At 53.4% G+C, this 15,312-nt stretch overlaps 1 protein-coding gene across 7 annotated transcripts in view; it reads right to left on the minus strand.

Annotated features, from left to right (window-relative positions):
• Window positions 1-303: 303 nt before the first annotated feature.
• The window catches only part of MGAT5 (alpha-1,6-mannosylglycoprotein 6-beta-N-acetylglucosaminyltransferase), a 336,949-nt gene continuing 321,940 nt past the window's right edge, over window positions 304-15,312 (minus strand). For all 7 annotated transcript variants that reach the window (XM_055315894.1, XM_055315891.1, XM_055315888.1 and 4 more), the window contains 2 exons: window positions 12,344-12,501; window positions 304-6,382 (listed from right to left, as the gene is read on the minus strand). In XM_055315894.1, coding sequence (XP_055171869.1) covers window positions 6,184-6,382; window positions 12,344-12,501 — 357 coding nt within the window. In that variant the 3' untranslated portion in view covers window positions 304-6,183. The remainder of the gene's footprint in view (window positions 6,383-12,343; window positions 12,502-15,312) is intronic.

Below are 15,312 nucleotides of genomic sequence, written 5' to 3' on the forward strand. Positions count from 1 at the left end.
GGACGTGACTGTCCTTCTTTCCAGGGCATCTCCCACCCCCCCAAAAAAGCCCACTTACTTACCCCAATCCACTTTCCAATTCCATTCCCTTGTAGGTGACTGCAGGACAGGGGAAGTGCTCTGAAATTAGCATTGGTGGGTGCCACATAAGGGAATGACTCCATGATCCTAAAACCTTTTCTTGCCCCACTCCTTAAACGTACCTTCTCATCAGCATTTCCCTCGGGGCGTTGGCACATGGATTGGGTTTGTGCCGCAGGTGACCCCGCACCCAACCCAGAACCCCCAAAAAACCACTGCCACTTGTCACACAACAAAAGTTTATTGAAAAATAAAGTTCTCCCTAGTTTTCTCTACAACACTGGCAAACAAAGCAGTGTTCTCTATGCAGGTACAGTACATTTGGACAGCGACACCTTATTTGCAGGATCCTGCACTACTTAACCCCGGAAGTGAACAGTAGAAAATGGTTGTACCAGGAGCTGTTTGAAGACACACACGCAAACGGCCGTTAGCTTAAGGACATCAAGGCTGTGACAGCAACTACAGTAGAAAGGATGTCACCATCTCCTTTGGCATCGATTGTTCTGCTCTTGTCCTGTTAATACGTGGGCATGACAGTGAGCCAAAGCCTGCTCCATCTTGGCTCCGGCGGAGGGGGCGGACCGCGCGGAGTTCCTGTCCTGCTGTTCCAGCAAGGCTTTCAGGGCCTGTGCCACTGGCCACTGTCTGAGCTCGCACTACCGCCTCCGCCCCCCCAGAGCACACAGCTGCCCTCTGCTGCGCCTCACCAGCGGCCCGGTGGGGGGGGGGGTGGTCCTAAGGCGCCACAGAATCTGGGGTGAGAGGGAATGATGCTCTGAAGAAGGTGAATTCCAACCTTACATCCACAAACACACAAGACTGCGGATTCGGCTAAAGAATCCGAAGGAACTTAGGAAGAACCCGGACTCCAGCACACTCCTCCATATGCCCAACTGCAGCCCATCCAGAATAGTGCCAAGATAGGAGATAAAACTCTACAACAGGGAAGAAAGAGGCTAAAACCCCAAGAAAACAAAAAGCAAATAGTATTTTGGTGATTTGAGGAAACCTCACTGAACCATGAGCAGCCTCTTGGGAGTGGTTCTGAAGACACTCTGCACCCCCTGCCCCCCCCCCCAATTGCTCCACCTGGGTGGTCGGATAGCCTTGGGGTCCCCAGCTAGCCGAGCTGGCCTGGGGGAGGGGTGGGTCTTCTCAAGGAATGGGTTCAAAACAAACACGTGACTGCTAACCAGCCCAGGGTCTGATCCCTGTGGGTTGGACCGTGGAGGGGCTGCCCCGCCAGCAGGGACCAGCAAAGGGACTTCCAGGGGAATGAGAAAGTTCACCTGGTCAAGCCTTTCTCCTCAAATAAAACGCAGAAAGTCTTATTTCATTTCAGAGGAATATAGATAACTTTGATGTAAGGGGTACAGTCTGTCAGAGAACTTAATTTCTAGCTCAGAAAGTCCTACAAAGAAGAACCCTAGAATGGTCCAGAAGACATCAGTGGGGTGAGGTCAAGCACGTGGGTCACCCTTTTCATCTCCCGTTCACAAATTCTTACAGCCTAGTTTCATCAGGCCTATTTGCAAATCAGTGCATTCAGGGATACAGTAACGTTTCAACCAGCAGGATGGGCATGGGACTTGGACATCCTAAATCAGAAATTCCTACAACACTCCAACTTGGAATAGCATTTTCATATAGGTATTACTTAGTTCTTTATTTCTCAAATTTTATGAAACGCTAATAATAACAATATTTAACATTTACGAGGGTTTACTATGTGCCAGACACGGCTAAACACTGAATCCTCACAAAAACCCTAGGTGCTAAGAAAGCTAGGGTAAGTTTTTTTTTTTTTTTTCTGCACCCAAGACTATACAGCTAATTTGGCCTTTAGCTATAAAAACATAAGTTTCCAGTTTTTGTTGAAGCCAACGAGCATGAAAGAACTCATCCTCAGCTTTAGCGAATTCCCACCTCCCTAAAGAAGTCTGAATCTACATCCATCCATCCATCTTTTCACAGGGAGGGGCTCTGCAGCCCTACAGGGATGGGATGGATAGGATTAGAATGAAGCCAATGTGGAAATTATAATATTTTAAAATAAATACAGTAATCCAGGCTTGGGATAGGAACATAACCGAGCCTGTCGTTAAAAAATACTTTTTTTTTTTTAAATCAAGGATTGGGGGGGGGGGGGGGCATTGGTGAGGGTAGTACTGTCCCAAAGATATACACAATCTAGGTCAACCACCTTGGAGAATTGGGGTGGCCTACCTTGGTCTGGTCTCAAAAGCACAAACCCACCTGTACACAGCATTTTTATCACCTCTGCTGAACCCTGTGTTCCCTAAGGAAACAACGGGTGCATATGCTTCCCCTTTATGATAATCAGATCAAGAGTTTTGGGGTCAATGCTACTAATGAACTCAGTGGAGACAGCTTCTCTTCCAGTGCAACCTCTCAGATGGCACTGGTCTTGTGCCCCAACCACATGTCACCAAGTACCTGGGTTGCAGGGAGCCCAGGCCTGTTGGCACATGGGCAACCAGCAGTCCTCAGATCCAAAAATGTGGAGCAGCCTGGGAGGGCATGGGGGGGGGTGCGGCCAGAGGAAGCCAGCTCTTCTCTTGGGGGTTCTCATGGCCTCACGGGGGTGAGGGAGCACACATGCTGTGGCCCAGGGCCTGGAGGGCACTTCTGGTGCCCAGCCAGAGCATCTATGGTGACACAAAGATATGTCCTATCTTCAAACAGGAGGGGTCTATGATCTTCCTTAAATGGTTCCCACCTTCTAAAAACCGACCCCAAAGAAAAGTCAAAAGGCACGTCAGAGAAACAATAAATACCAAAGAAACACTATTTCAAAACAGAGAAAACACAAAAAAAGCAAACTAAAGCAGTGACCAAAAAAAAACCAATCCCGGCAAAAACGCAAAAAAGTGTCTCCATTTGTACATGTGCAAATCAAATTATATACACGAAATAAAGGAGGTTTTTACTGGCATTAGAAGGAGTGTGCTTCCCCTTTCAGGAGTTTTTACTTCTCAAAGTGTTTACGTTTCAAAGGAAAGCTTTCTCTCTTTTAATAAATTAATTTCTCATGTTTAAGAATTTAGGGTCACAGTGGGGGTAAATAAGCCAAATTTTACTTGAGAAAAAAAAAAGACAAAAAACTTACAGACAGGGCAAGGTATGCTTAGGACACAGGAAGACACTGATCTGACTCAGGAGTTCTGTCCCTGTGGAAATCATCAATTAAAAACTGGTTTAGGATTCTGTTCAGATTGGCAGCAGCAAAACCACCAAGGCTCCCGGATCCTACTGAGAGGCACCGTCCTCTCCCGGGGGCAGCCAGGAACTGTGCCCCCTCCACCCTGGGCGGATGGAGGCTCCCTCCCCAATTCCCTCTTGGGGGCCACTGACTAGATTTGGGCCAAGGTTGTGGTGGTCCGGGAGCCGCTATACGTTCGGTGTCGCCGCCTAATGCCCCAGACACCTGGAGTGTGCGTCTGCCCCGGGAGCAGCAGCTCTATGTGCAGAACTCGGGGTCCTCCTGGCCACTACTGGACTTGGGGGGGAGGCACAGGGATCCTCAAGTGCAGGAAAGTGTTCTGTTGGGCTGCTAGACCTGAGTCCTGAGTAGAGGAGAGGAATGGGGAGGGTGAAGAGGCCCTGAGCTCAGCAAACAGGCCAGCCACCAACAATCCCTGCAGCTTCTGGAACACCAGGCAGACACAGCATCTTTCTGGGAACGTTGCTTTCCAGCTTCCTTGCTCTCTGAGTCCCTGGGCTTACTGAAACAGCTCTGCAAAATGGGTTAATCTGGTCCTGTTAGAGTAATCGCGCGTCAGCCTGCCGGCTCCCCCTGCTGGCCCAATGCCTGCATGACATCCTCACCTCTGGAAGCTTCCAGAAGAGCCCAGGAGAGGGCAGCACTGACCCAGGAACTGCAGCCCTGGGCGCTCAAGGGAATTCCCACCACCTAGGGTGAAACCAGGAGACTCATTTCATAAGGAAAAGCTGTTCCTAACGACACGGAAGGCAGTTGTTTCTCCTACAGCAGGAATTACCCTTGCAAAACTTCACACACACACACACACACACACACACACACACACACACACACACACCCCTTATCACCAAGATTCCCTTTGGACTTACGCCCTTGCTGCTGGGCCCAGGCAGAGGGTGCTCTCAGCTAGTTCCTGAGGGGCCCCTGCTGATGCTCCCTGCCAGAACTCCCCCCACACGTGCTCAGGTCAGGGGTCACCTGAGGGGTGGAGGAGACCCCGGCTGCTCCGCCTCACTCCCTTCACTCTCTGGGATTAGGGGTGAAATTCAGACCCACTGAGAGTCTAAGAAAAACCAAGGCTGGCTGTGCACTTGATAACTACTTCTGCACTGGGGGGGCGGGGGGGGGCAGGGGGCAGGCACACCCTAACTTCCCACACCTAAGGGCTCCACGTGCCCTGTGGTCCTCAAGAGGCAGGAATCCCGACGTAGCTCACTTCCTGAAGGCCCACCGGGCCAGGGGCCCTGCTGAACTGTCCTGGCAGACTGAGGCGGGCTGGCCGTCCAGGACGGCAGGCGGGGTGCTGGGAAGCGCGGGGTGACCCGTGCTTGCCTAGGTGACCAAGGCGCTCCATGCCACCTGCGCGGGACGCTCTGCAAGAGGGAGAAGCGGGCTCACGGTCGCCAGCATGGAGATGCCAGGGGCTTCAAAGGAAACACACACACTGCAGCCAGAGCACGGACGCGCTGCCGGTTGGGGTGGAGGCTGGGAACTCCAGGGTTAGTGGGGGTACCCCACGGGGCCTGGCTGGGCCAACCTGCCAGCTCAGAATGTCCCCCTCAGAGTATTCGTGCCTTGGGTAAGAGCCAGCATCAGACTCCAGTTCTGTGCAAGACACACACACGCACCCCCACAGGTGACAGGCCAGGACCGCACACCGTCCTGGCCTGTTCCTGCTCCCCCTGCCAACGTCAGGTCCGCTGAGAGCCTCATTCCCAGGACTTTGGTGACCTCAGACATTAGAAGGAACAGAACACCAAGCCCACCGGTCTGGAGCACAGCTCTGGTGGCGACACTGGTTCTCAGGGCCAGCTTCATGCCTGTCCACACCCCAGCTCGGATAACCCTCCTCGGGGGTAAGCAAGCATGACGTGTAGTCCTGAGTTTCTATGTCCCTCCTTCCAGGGACATCTGAGGGAGGGCGGATTTGCCACCAACCAGCCAATGTCAGTCACCCAATCCTGCATTTCTTTCCTAAAGGGATCCTCATCAGAAATCAGGGCCAAGGGGTGTGTGTGTGTGTGTGTGTGTGTGTGTGTGTGTTTGAGGGCAGGGGAGGGGGGGAGAGAATGAGATGGGAAGAGGAGGGGGAGGGTTGAGGAAAGGAGCTCTCACTGCAAAGCAGCCCCATCTTTGGTCCCCGGCTGGGCTCTCAGGATAACACAGGACTGTCCTCCCAAGCCCAGGAGCTACCTGTCCCCTAGCTGCCAGCTGTCAAGCACACACAACATTTGCTTTTGCTCTGCCACCGACTACTTGGAGGAGCTAGGTCCCCACAGCTGCCCTCAAGCGAGCCACCGGCCCCACAGTGCATCCTGTCTCCCTCCTGCTTCCTTCTGGAAGCAGACAGGAGTCATAATACAGTGAAGGTGGACAGTAAACAGTGGGAAATCAGAGAAACAAGACGTGTGATCAATCCCTCCTTGCCCTCCCCTGCTCCCACCCCCTCCCTCCCAAATAAATAAGTTAATGGGGTTTAGGAATGTTCCCGTATAAAGTTCTTTCCGACCAGCTCCAATTCCTCCTCTGGTTCTGTTTTAAATGAATCTTGATACTCTCATTCTACCTCGGAGCAGCTGCATCGACACAGTCTCTTCGAGAAATAAAAATGAAGTTGTGCCAGGGAGAAGCCAGGCGCCCGGCCTGACATCTGCTCATTCTGTTCTTGGGGAGGGGAGCTCGGCTGTGGGGCTCTCCCACCGCAGAAGGAGCGACACCACGTCGAAACCTCCCACCGTACAGTTCAGGCTCTGGCCAGAGTCCCTGAATGACACGTCTGGCCCCCTGGCGCTGCCCCAGTGGGGTTGGAGCCACTGTCCCCCCCGCAGAGTGAGTGTGAGGCCGAGCCACGGCCGCTATAGACAGTCTTTACAGAGAGCCACCTGGCCCTTGATGAAGTCCCGGCAGGGGCAGATCCTCTGGTGCCTGGGGTGGGCGCCCGCGCAGCTGAACAGCAGGAGGTCACCTTGAAACACACAGTGTTTGTTCTTGGGGTCGAAGGACGGCACCAGGATGTCCTTGGCCAGCTCCGAGCTTTGGCAGACCACCTCGTACCTGAAGAGGGAGAGAAAGGCATGAGGACTGGAGGTGCAGGGACTAGCTTGGTCATCGGCTCCCCCCGCCCACCTCCGGAGGTATGGGGAGCACGGACAGTTCAGCTGCCCTCAAAAGGAACCAGTAGCCACCCTATGACATAGTGATTCCCCACCGCTAGGAGTCCAGGCTCGAGAAAGGTGTGTGTGTGTGTGTGTGTGTGTGTGTGTGTGTGTGTGTGTGTGTGTGTGAGAATGTGTTCGAGGCTGCTCCCAGAAGCACTGTCTGTAATGGAGAAAAAAATGGCAATAATCCGAATTCTCACCAAGTGGGGAAGGGCTGAATAATTTGTAGCACATCTGCGCTTTTCGGAGGTCTGTGTGGCCCTTGAGAAAGCAGGAGGTAGAGATGCAAGAACCACCTCGGAGAGCTGTCTTTGAGGGAGGCAGGCAAGTAACACAACGAGATGTAGAGTGGCTCAGCCTGTGTGTGTGTGCGCCCCGAAACCGGAGAGGGCTGCACCCTAAAGCCTTCACAAGGGTTACTCCAGGGGAGTGAGAACTGGGACAAAGGCGTACATTTATTTAAATGTTTTAAAAAATGTTTAATGTTTTTATTGATGGTTTAAAGATTTATGTGACATGGCCTCAGTCTCCCACTGGAAAGCCATCAGTGGTCTCTGGGGCCGGGGGTGGGGGTCCCGGGCATCAGTCCACTGCGCCTCCGCAGTCCCTTGGTCCAGGGCAGTAGGCTCCCTCCCACCCCTTCCGGAGAGCTAAGTGCCTGAGGCTTGTGGACAGACAGCAGGACTCCTAATCCAAGCCCTGACTGCAGACCCGCGCTGCTACTCCTCTGTCATCCTCCCCCCACAGCTGAAAGGTCTGTGGGCTGCAGAGCCATGTGGCTGTGCTTCCTCAGGCTGGGGCCACCGCCTGTGCCGGCCTGTTAGCTCCAAGAAGAGCCACGTACCCTCTCCTCTGGCCTGGGGTACACTGGTCCCACCCACCCTGTGGCCCCGAGAGCAAGGAGGCCTCATCAGATGTCCGGCATGCTATCCTAACGCCAGAGAAGAAGGGGCGGGGGGAGGTCCAGCCAGCCCTGAGTTTGAGTCCTGACTTCATCTCTATGAGCCAGGAGACCCTGAACAAACGAGCGAGCCTCTCTCTGGTTCAGTTTCCTCTTCTGTGGAGTGGGGGGCAAATCATCCTGAACCCCTGTGGGAGCTGCAGAAATTAAATCAGTGCTTATAGAGCACTTGGCAGAGCGCAGCTCTGGGTAGGTATGCAATCAGCGGTAACTCTTACCCTTACTGCACATCGTCATTGTCACCATGGTCACCCAGCCCTGGATGCGCTCTGTGACCTCCCTCCCTTGCCCCATGTTGTGAATTTATGCACATGCCAAGCATCTCCATTTTGCTTTGTACACTTAAATCTCGATTCTTGCTGACAGGGTGCGGATCCAGATGGGGCACTCTAGGTTTCCTGCTGCCTCTGGAAAGCCTCCAAACGCTGGGTGGAAAGCACCATATTCCCTCTTACCCCTGCCCCCTCTCGTCTTCCTCCAGCCAACGAACTGCCTGGCCCATGCCTGCCCTTGCCAACATGAATTGGACAGTTCCCAGCACATCAGTTAGGGCTTCTAGTGAGTTCTCTGAGCCTGTCTGCCTGGCTCTTCATGCTCAGGAGGGCAGCACCCACTTTAAGGGTGCTCCTGTAGTCACCAGCGAGCTCCCTCAAAGCTGTGACACCTCTGGTCTTGGTGTAGCAGCTGGAAGATGTAGGCACCCAGACAGATAAGGTCACAGACCATGAAAACAAGGACAGGAAGTGGGGATTTATGTATTTCTCTAAAAAAAAAAGAGATTTCGGCTACCAGGTCCTTCACAGGATACCCCCACTGGCCTACCCACAGAAAGGGTTCTCCAGAATTCATCTGTGCCTTCCAGGTTTCTATACGGAACACAGCTTTAGAATAAGGGTGATGCTTAGGTTATTTCCTTATTTAGGTGAATTCTAGGACTGGCTCTGTTTTAACTCCAGCCACCTGCCGAGTACACGGCTACCCAGGGGTGTGGGAATCTCTACAACTCAGACCCCACAGCAGGGGTATAACTGTCAGGAGCCATGAGGAAAGCCTCCTGCCCCTGGTTACCCAGCGCAGACGCCAGTCACGTGCTCCCAGGATGTGAGCTCACGTGTACACAAGCCTGCGAACACATGTCTACAGAGGCCGCAGCAGAAGCAGCCTGGTGGGGAACGATGTCCAAAGACCACCACGAAGTGCTCAAGTAGCACTGTTCCCCAGAACTATACGTGACCTGTCACAGGGCAGCTCCCTGATGGTTCGGTCAACGTGGGGCTCTGGGCATATATGGCTCCAGACCCTTCTGGATGCCGTCCAACCGCCTGGCCCCCAGGGAGCTCCCCCTTTCATTAGTGTGCAGGTCCCTGTTTCACAGCCCTGGGCAGTGAGGAAGAGCACTGCGCTGTCCTTGCTGAATTAGGGGACAAAAGTCAGGGGGGTGAGCTGATTTTCCCCAACTGCTGGAGTGCATCTGGAAACCAGCCTCCATGCACCAGCAGTCCTCACGCCCCACCGGGGGAGCCCTTGCCTTCTCAGAGCCTGCATGTTGTTGCGTCTGCTTCCCTGTTCTGTGATGTCTGTCTGTGTCTCTTTCACACACACACACACACACACACACACACACACACACACACACACACAGACGCACACTCTCTCCGCCACACATACTCTCACTCCCACCCAGAGACTCCTAGCACACTGCCGCTCCCCTTCTGTGGGACACTGCCATGCTGAACTCCCCCCAGCTGGCCTCTCACAGGATGGGAGGGGATTCTGAGGCCAGCAGCCCTTGGTTTACATTTATAGCTCTGGACCTAGATTAAAAGGGCAAAGTCCCATCTCCCCATGGGGCTGCCGACATCCTGAGGGGGTAGAAACAACTTATCCCTCCCTCCCAACAAGACAGACAGACACAGGATGAACGGATGCAAGCAGGATCCCATCTACGGGTCTTACTCCTCCCTTCCCTGCCCCTGAGTTTCTCTCCTCCGTCACCCACTCTGCTCTGCTTATTCTGACCCTGAGTCCACCAAGTCCCCCAAACTCACTCGTGACCTCTCTGACTCAGGTGCCACAGCGCTCATGGTCTAGACTTCACGGTTTAGAGTTCCCCATCTTCAAAAAGAACTGCCAAACTCAACCATTTCATATTTTAGAAGATGTAACTTGAAAAGGTAGCAATATTACAAAACAGGTATCACATTAACATGTGTTCCTACTTATGGAGCCAAGGTCCTTCCTAGGGGGCCATCCCAGCTCCGATTCTGGCTTTTCCCGGGGCCTCTGCCTCTGGGCCCCCACCCCCTGGTCTGTGTTAGCACAACTGATTCATGCATGTTCTGTGCACAGGAGTTTGTGGGCGCCTCTCTAGCACCTACCTCATGCCCTGCGTGAAAGGCAGCTCCATGACCAGCTGCCTGATTGCCCCTAATTCAAGACGACAGCACAGGACACTCCAAAGGGCCTGATCTATGTGATATAAGTTCCTACTACCCAATGGGGATGGATAGTTCTTCAATGGTTCTTCAAGGTCATGGGCACCAAAAGACTAAAAGGAGCTTAAGCTGAGAACCAGGTCCCATGCTGGAGAAGGAGAAGTAGCATGGGCTTGTAGTAGTCACTCATTTTGCTAACTGGCCATGAATACAGAGGAACCAGGATTGCCTCGTACTGAGGAGGCACTCAACAGACCACCAGATAGCTGGGGTTTTACAGCATTATCAGTATTTACAAATGCAGGAACAAGGTATTCAATAGGGCTCTTATATTCAGGGAATTAATCTGAGACAGCTTTATTACAAAATTAGCATTCATTGCTGTCTCCTTGGGAGAAAACCCACATAACTATAGTGGGGTTTGGGAAACAGGTGTGAAGCAATCCCAAGGCACAAGGCCTAGACACAGGACAGCCCCATGAGGCCTTCGCCCTCAGGGGCTCTGTAGGGTTTGAGGAGGTGGACAAGGAGGATGGGGAGGGGACTGGCTTTTCTAGCCTCAGCCTGGCAGCCTCGAGCCTGATACACTGCCCAAGTCTCTCTGGATGAAGGGGCTGTTCTGCTCTATCTTGGCCACCAGCTACACATTCCCTCATCATCACACAGGATGCCCCATCTTATAGGTTAGAACTTGAAAGAACAGAGGAAATTAACCTCCGGGCTCCCCTCTCTGTCCCTCCACGGGACCTAGACCTTTGCTCCAGAGACAGGCCAGCTGTGTGGGGCCCTGTGCCACTTGAGCCAGGCCCTGATCATCGGACCCAGGCAGGAGCCCTGACTCTTGCCCGGCCAAGAAGGAAGGGCCGTGCTTTAGAGGTGGCCCATTTGGGTTCCATTCTCGGGATGCACCTTCTCACGTTTCCCCCTGCAGAGGTGGAGATGGAGACCGCACGTAGTCAGATCTCTGAACACAGTCCCTAGTCTAGCCCCAGCGAATCCAGATTTCCATATAAACAGGGAGATACTAGGGGTTCTCAGAAAGCTACCTTGCTACGGAAGTTTTCCACAAAAGGAGCCAGTAGGAAGCCCCTCCTGGAACCCCCGAATTCAGGTTTCCGTGCTACGGAAACAGAAGCTTCTATACCATTAGTCTTTCCTTAAATATTAGACCACCACCCCCTCTCACAAAGTTTCACTGGTGACAGAGTAGGGTGCCAAGCTGACTCTCTTCTGGCCTTTATTTTGATAGTAGAATCAAATAGCCTCTGATCTTGATCTTCACATTAAAAAAAAAAAAAAAAAAGGGAAAAACCAGCATCCTCCACATCCCTCAGGAGAGCTTTCCTGCAAGGCGAGAAGCGAGAGGCCAAGCTCTCTAAGAAGGGTTTTATTCCATGCTTGAGAATAATAAGATGTACAGACAGGATCAGGCCACCAGCTCAGGCCTCTGTGCCCGGATAGCCACAGTGGCCAACGGCTGTAACAGGGCATGAAGCCAGAGCGGAGAGAGGCAAGTCATGAGCAGTGAGTCTAGCCCATTTCTTAACCCTCCTCTTCAGGACTGGACAGTACCACTCCTCTACCAAATACCTCGGGTCGGGACAGCAAGTCCCTCAAGGGAAAGCACTTAACCAGAGCTATGCAGGGTCGTGGGTAATTAAGTACTAGGAGGCCCAGGGTGGGTGTCATAAAAATGGGGAGCACAGATTTAGCACTGACATGGGGTCACAAGTCAGAGGCCAGAAGAGACCTCACGTAGAAACGTGGGATCTGCACATGCCAATGCCAAGGGAGGTGAACAGGATCACTGCAAGTAACGCAGGCATGAGGGGAAGAACTCAAGCCACCCAGAGGGCCCCGTGTGGGCGCTGCTCCAGCCTGTGCTCCCCAGGCCGCCCTTGCCTCCCTGCTGAAGAACCCGGCAGACGTGCCCGGGCAACGCTCCATGCCCCAAGGCTGCTGGCATTGAGTGCAAGCGGGGATAGGAGCTGCAGGAGGGGAAGGTGGTAATGGGATTTACTGCGGGCAGTTCGATGCCAGCTCCTGACGCGGATTTTTCATTCCTTCTGCGCTCTGGGGTTGGAGATTCCCACCTGCCCCCTGCACCACTCAGGCTCTGCTAGGGGCCGTCTGCACACCCAGCCTCTGCCAGGGGGAGCCCAGGGGTGGGGCCCTCCGGGCTCGTGGTTTTAGGTCTGTCTCCACGCCCGCAGTTCCCTGGGTGTACCATGAACAAACCGAACAGTTCCTGCAATCTCCAATCCCTAACACACACTGTTTACACCAATACAACATCCCCACTGGAGTTCTAAATATAGCGGCACACCAGGTGACCTCATCCACCCGACAACAAAGCCGCCAGGCTAACTCTCTGGGGGCCTGGGGGACCTGCTCCCTGAGAACCTCGGCCTTCTCAGCCCAGCTGAAGCTCAATCCAGCCCTCCCGACCCACAGGACTCACTTCAGAATGTCTTTGTCTTTGTTGAGGTGCTGGAAGAAAGAGGGCTCACAGATGAGCTGGTTCTCCTGGCACACCTGTTTGCAGGACTGCCCAGGCTCCGCCAGCTTCATCTGCAGGGCGCTGAGGGGCGGCCACATCACCTGCCCGTGACAGAAGTCCTGAAACGACAAGGAGCCATTAGTCAAGGGAGCAAGGATTCGGGGCAGGGGGGCGCTCCCCTGGCTGCCCGCTGCCCAGACCAGGGGGGACAGGCGGACTCGATGGGAATCAGGCCCAGCCAGAATGTGTCCCTGGGCCCGGTCTTCACCTCTTTCTACCCAGGGGCTGCCTCATCCACGAGCAGACAGCAGTAGGGCCCGCAGGGGCTGGAGGGCGAGAGGAACAGTGGCGCGGGTGCAGCATCGGGCCGGTGGCGAGCAGTGGCTCTTCGTTGTCAGGACCATCAGCTTCGCTATGGAAGCTTCCAGCCCTGAAGCTCCATGTCGGGCCCACCTTCACCAGCTCTTCTGTTCTCCCCTCCAATTCCAAAGACCTGTTCAGTGTCTACCTAATTTGGCAGTTACCTAGCATGACGCTATGTTGCGAGTGCAGGTTGTGACTGTGAAGCGGAGGGGTCTGCAGGGACACGGCTGAGGGAACCCACTGTGGGGTTGGAACCTTGGTGGGGGCTCAGGGCTTGAAGACGATTGTAATGCTGCACTAAGGCCACAGCCAGGGAAACAGCCTGAGGACCTGTGATCGGAGGTGAAGTACGCTGGTCCCCCTGCAAAGAGAGGCCCCAGCAGCTCCTGTGCGGGTGCCCAGAACGGGGCAGGGCCAGTCCCTTCCAGGATCCAGAGGGAGCGCAGGAAACTAACACATCCCAGGGAGACATGGGGTGGGCAAAAGGACATGATGCGGGTCACCTGGTGAACGGGCAGCCTGGGGGACCAGAGGACAGACCAGCAGGGCCAGAGAAAGCGTCAAAAAGGAACAGGGAGCTGTGACCTGGAACCCCAGGCTTTCACTTGGGCTGTGCCTGAGGCAACCCTGAGTAGCTACCAGTGGAGGGAACTCACACCCTTGTGGCACCTGGAGCTCGCTCTGCTAGCACACTGGGCTTGGAACCCCAGCCAACTTCTGAGTCCCAGGGGTGGCCTCCTGCAGAATGTGCTGTCCTTGTAGGAGACCCGGAGAGCCAGGCTCGCCTGACCATTCTGGGGGCGGGCTAGCCCTCGGGAGTGCTCAGAGGTGTTCAGGATCCTGGGCTCTGAATTCCACCGGTAGGAATCCACCCTACAGACATATGGGGACACACAGGGTACAAAGAAACCTACACAGGATGCCATAGTGGCATTGTCAGAGTAGAAGCTAGAGACGTGAAATAAACTCAAAGCTGTATTTAATTAGCTGACTGTTTAAACTCAAATAACACCCTAAAACACAACAGATTTCTACGTACTGACATGGAAACCTTTTCTGGACATCCCGAGGAGTGAAAGAAGCTGCGGAGGTGCTTATAAACGTGCACGGGCTCCTACAAGAATCTCTCAGGTTGGTGTGGATGCCACTGAGAGGGAAATGGAGTGACATGGTCTGGAGTGCTAAGGAAATTCACCTTTCAACGAATGTCCCTTCTGGAATATTTTTATTTTCCTCATGTTTCCTTTCCTTGCTCGTGTAGAGAAAGAGCTGATTTATAATCTCAGGGTCCAGGGCTCCCAGAACTGGCACCCACAGAGGAAATGCTTCATGCCATCCCTACCCCTGGGCTGGTCACGTGGAACACTGCAGGTGGGGCCTGCCACTGCCTGGTCCTTAGTGATGAAGTTGGTGCATCCCTGGAAAACAGGCCTTTTGTATTGCTTGAGTTTTTATTTATTTATTTTTTAAGTTTGTCCTTGTATTAGTTTCAGTGAGCAAAAGAGAAAAGAGCAAAGGGAATGCTCCCCAGGCTCTGCGGGCGGATGGCGCGGAGGGCACATCTTTCCTCATTAGGACAAGGAAGATGATGATAGTGAGGACTTCCTATGGCTCCTGCCTCTCCCTACCTCCTTCCTGAAAGAGGTGATGCTGTTACATGCTGAGAAAGGCGACTGGCAGGCAGTGAGTACTCAGTGCTGGGTGCCATGCTAGTCTCCTCCAATCCATGACGAGACCCCAACAAGTAAGGCAAACCCACTGTGGCCCTCCGCCTCACATGACTCTATCACTGGACTCCTTGAGAGCCTAAGTGAGTTTGGTGGCCAACGAAGAGAAACCCTTCACTGCGTGTCTGAGATACCCTGAAGGTGGATTCACATCAGCTGAAGACAGAACATTCCAGAGAGCCTAACAATGCAGAAATACTACAGATACCCTGGATTATTGAGAGACATTAGGGCCCAGCCTAACCTTTTGAGAGGGAGGCACAGGCATGATGTGAGCAGAGAGTCCCGCTCCAAAGCCACCAGGAACCAGGCAGGAAGACCCTGTCTGACTCAGTCTTAAGAATCTTGAGCACAATCCACGTGCTTGCTAAGCCATGGGCGGCACAGTCACCTTGGACTGGACACTGTTCCTAAGGGTGACGGCATGACTGCACAGACTTACGGCACCCTCAGTAGTATCACCGTGTTCGCTGATGGCTGCTGCTCTCTTACCTGGAAGCATACAGAAACTTATCGGCTGACCTTTGACACGCTGTCCATCCCATGAGGATGGCTGTTATCAAATAGGAAGAAGGAAAACACCCCATGATCAATGGAGTTATTGATGAGAGCTGAGCGCGTGCACAGATATTTGGAAAAGGTTAAGCGTTGCTTCTCGGTTTGTTTCTCTGGCTGGCTAATGCAAGCAACTTTGCTCCTAATTCTTTAAAAGCAATCTGAGAACTTCTATAGCTTTTAAATTTTATAAAAAGGAGACTTTAAATGCAACACCAAAGCCTGTGTGTGACCTGTACAGAATGGGAAGACATATAGGAAAGCAAATCAGATTACATGGCATGT

The sequence above is a fragment of the Nyctereutes procyonoides genome, unplaced genomic scaffold, assembly GCF_905146905.1.
Source record: "Nyctereutes procyonoides isolate TBG_1078 unplaced genomic scaffold, NYPRO_anot_genome, whole genome shotgun sequence".
Classification (NCBI taxonomy): domain Eukaryota; kingdom Metazoa; phylum Chordata; class Mammalia; order Carnivora; family Canidae; genus Nyctereutes; species Nyctereutes procyonoides.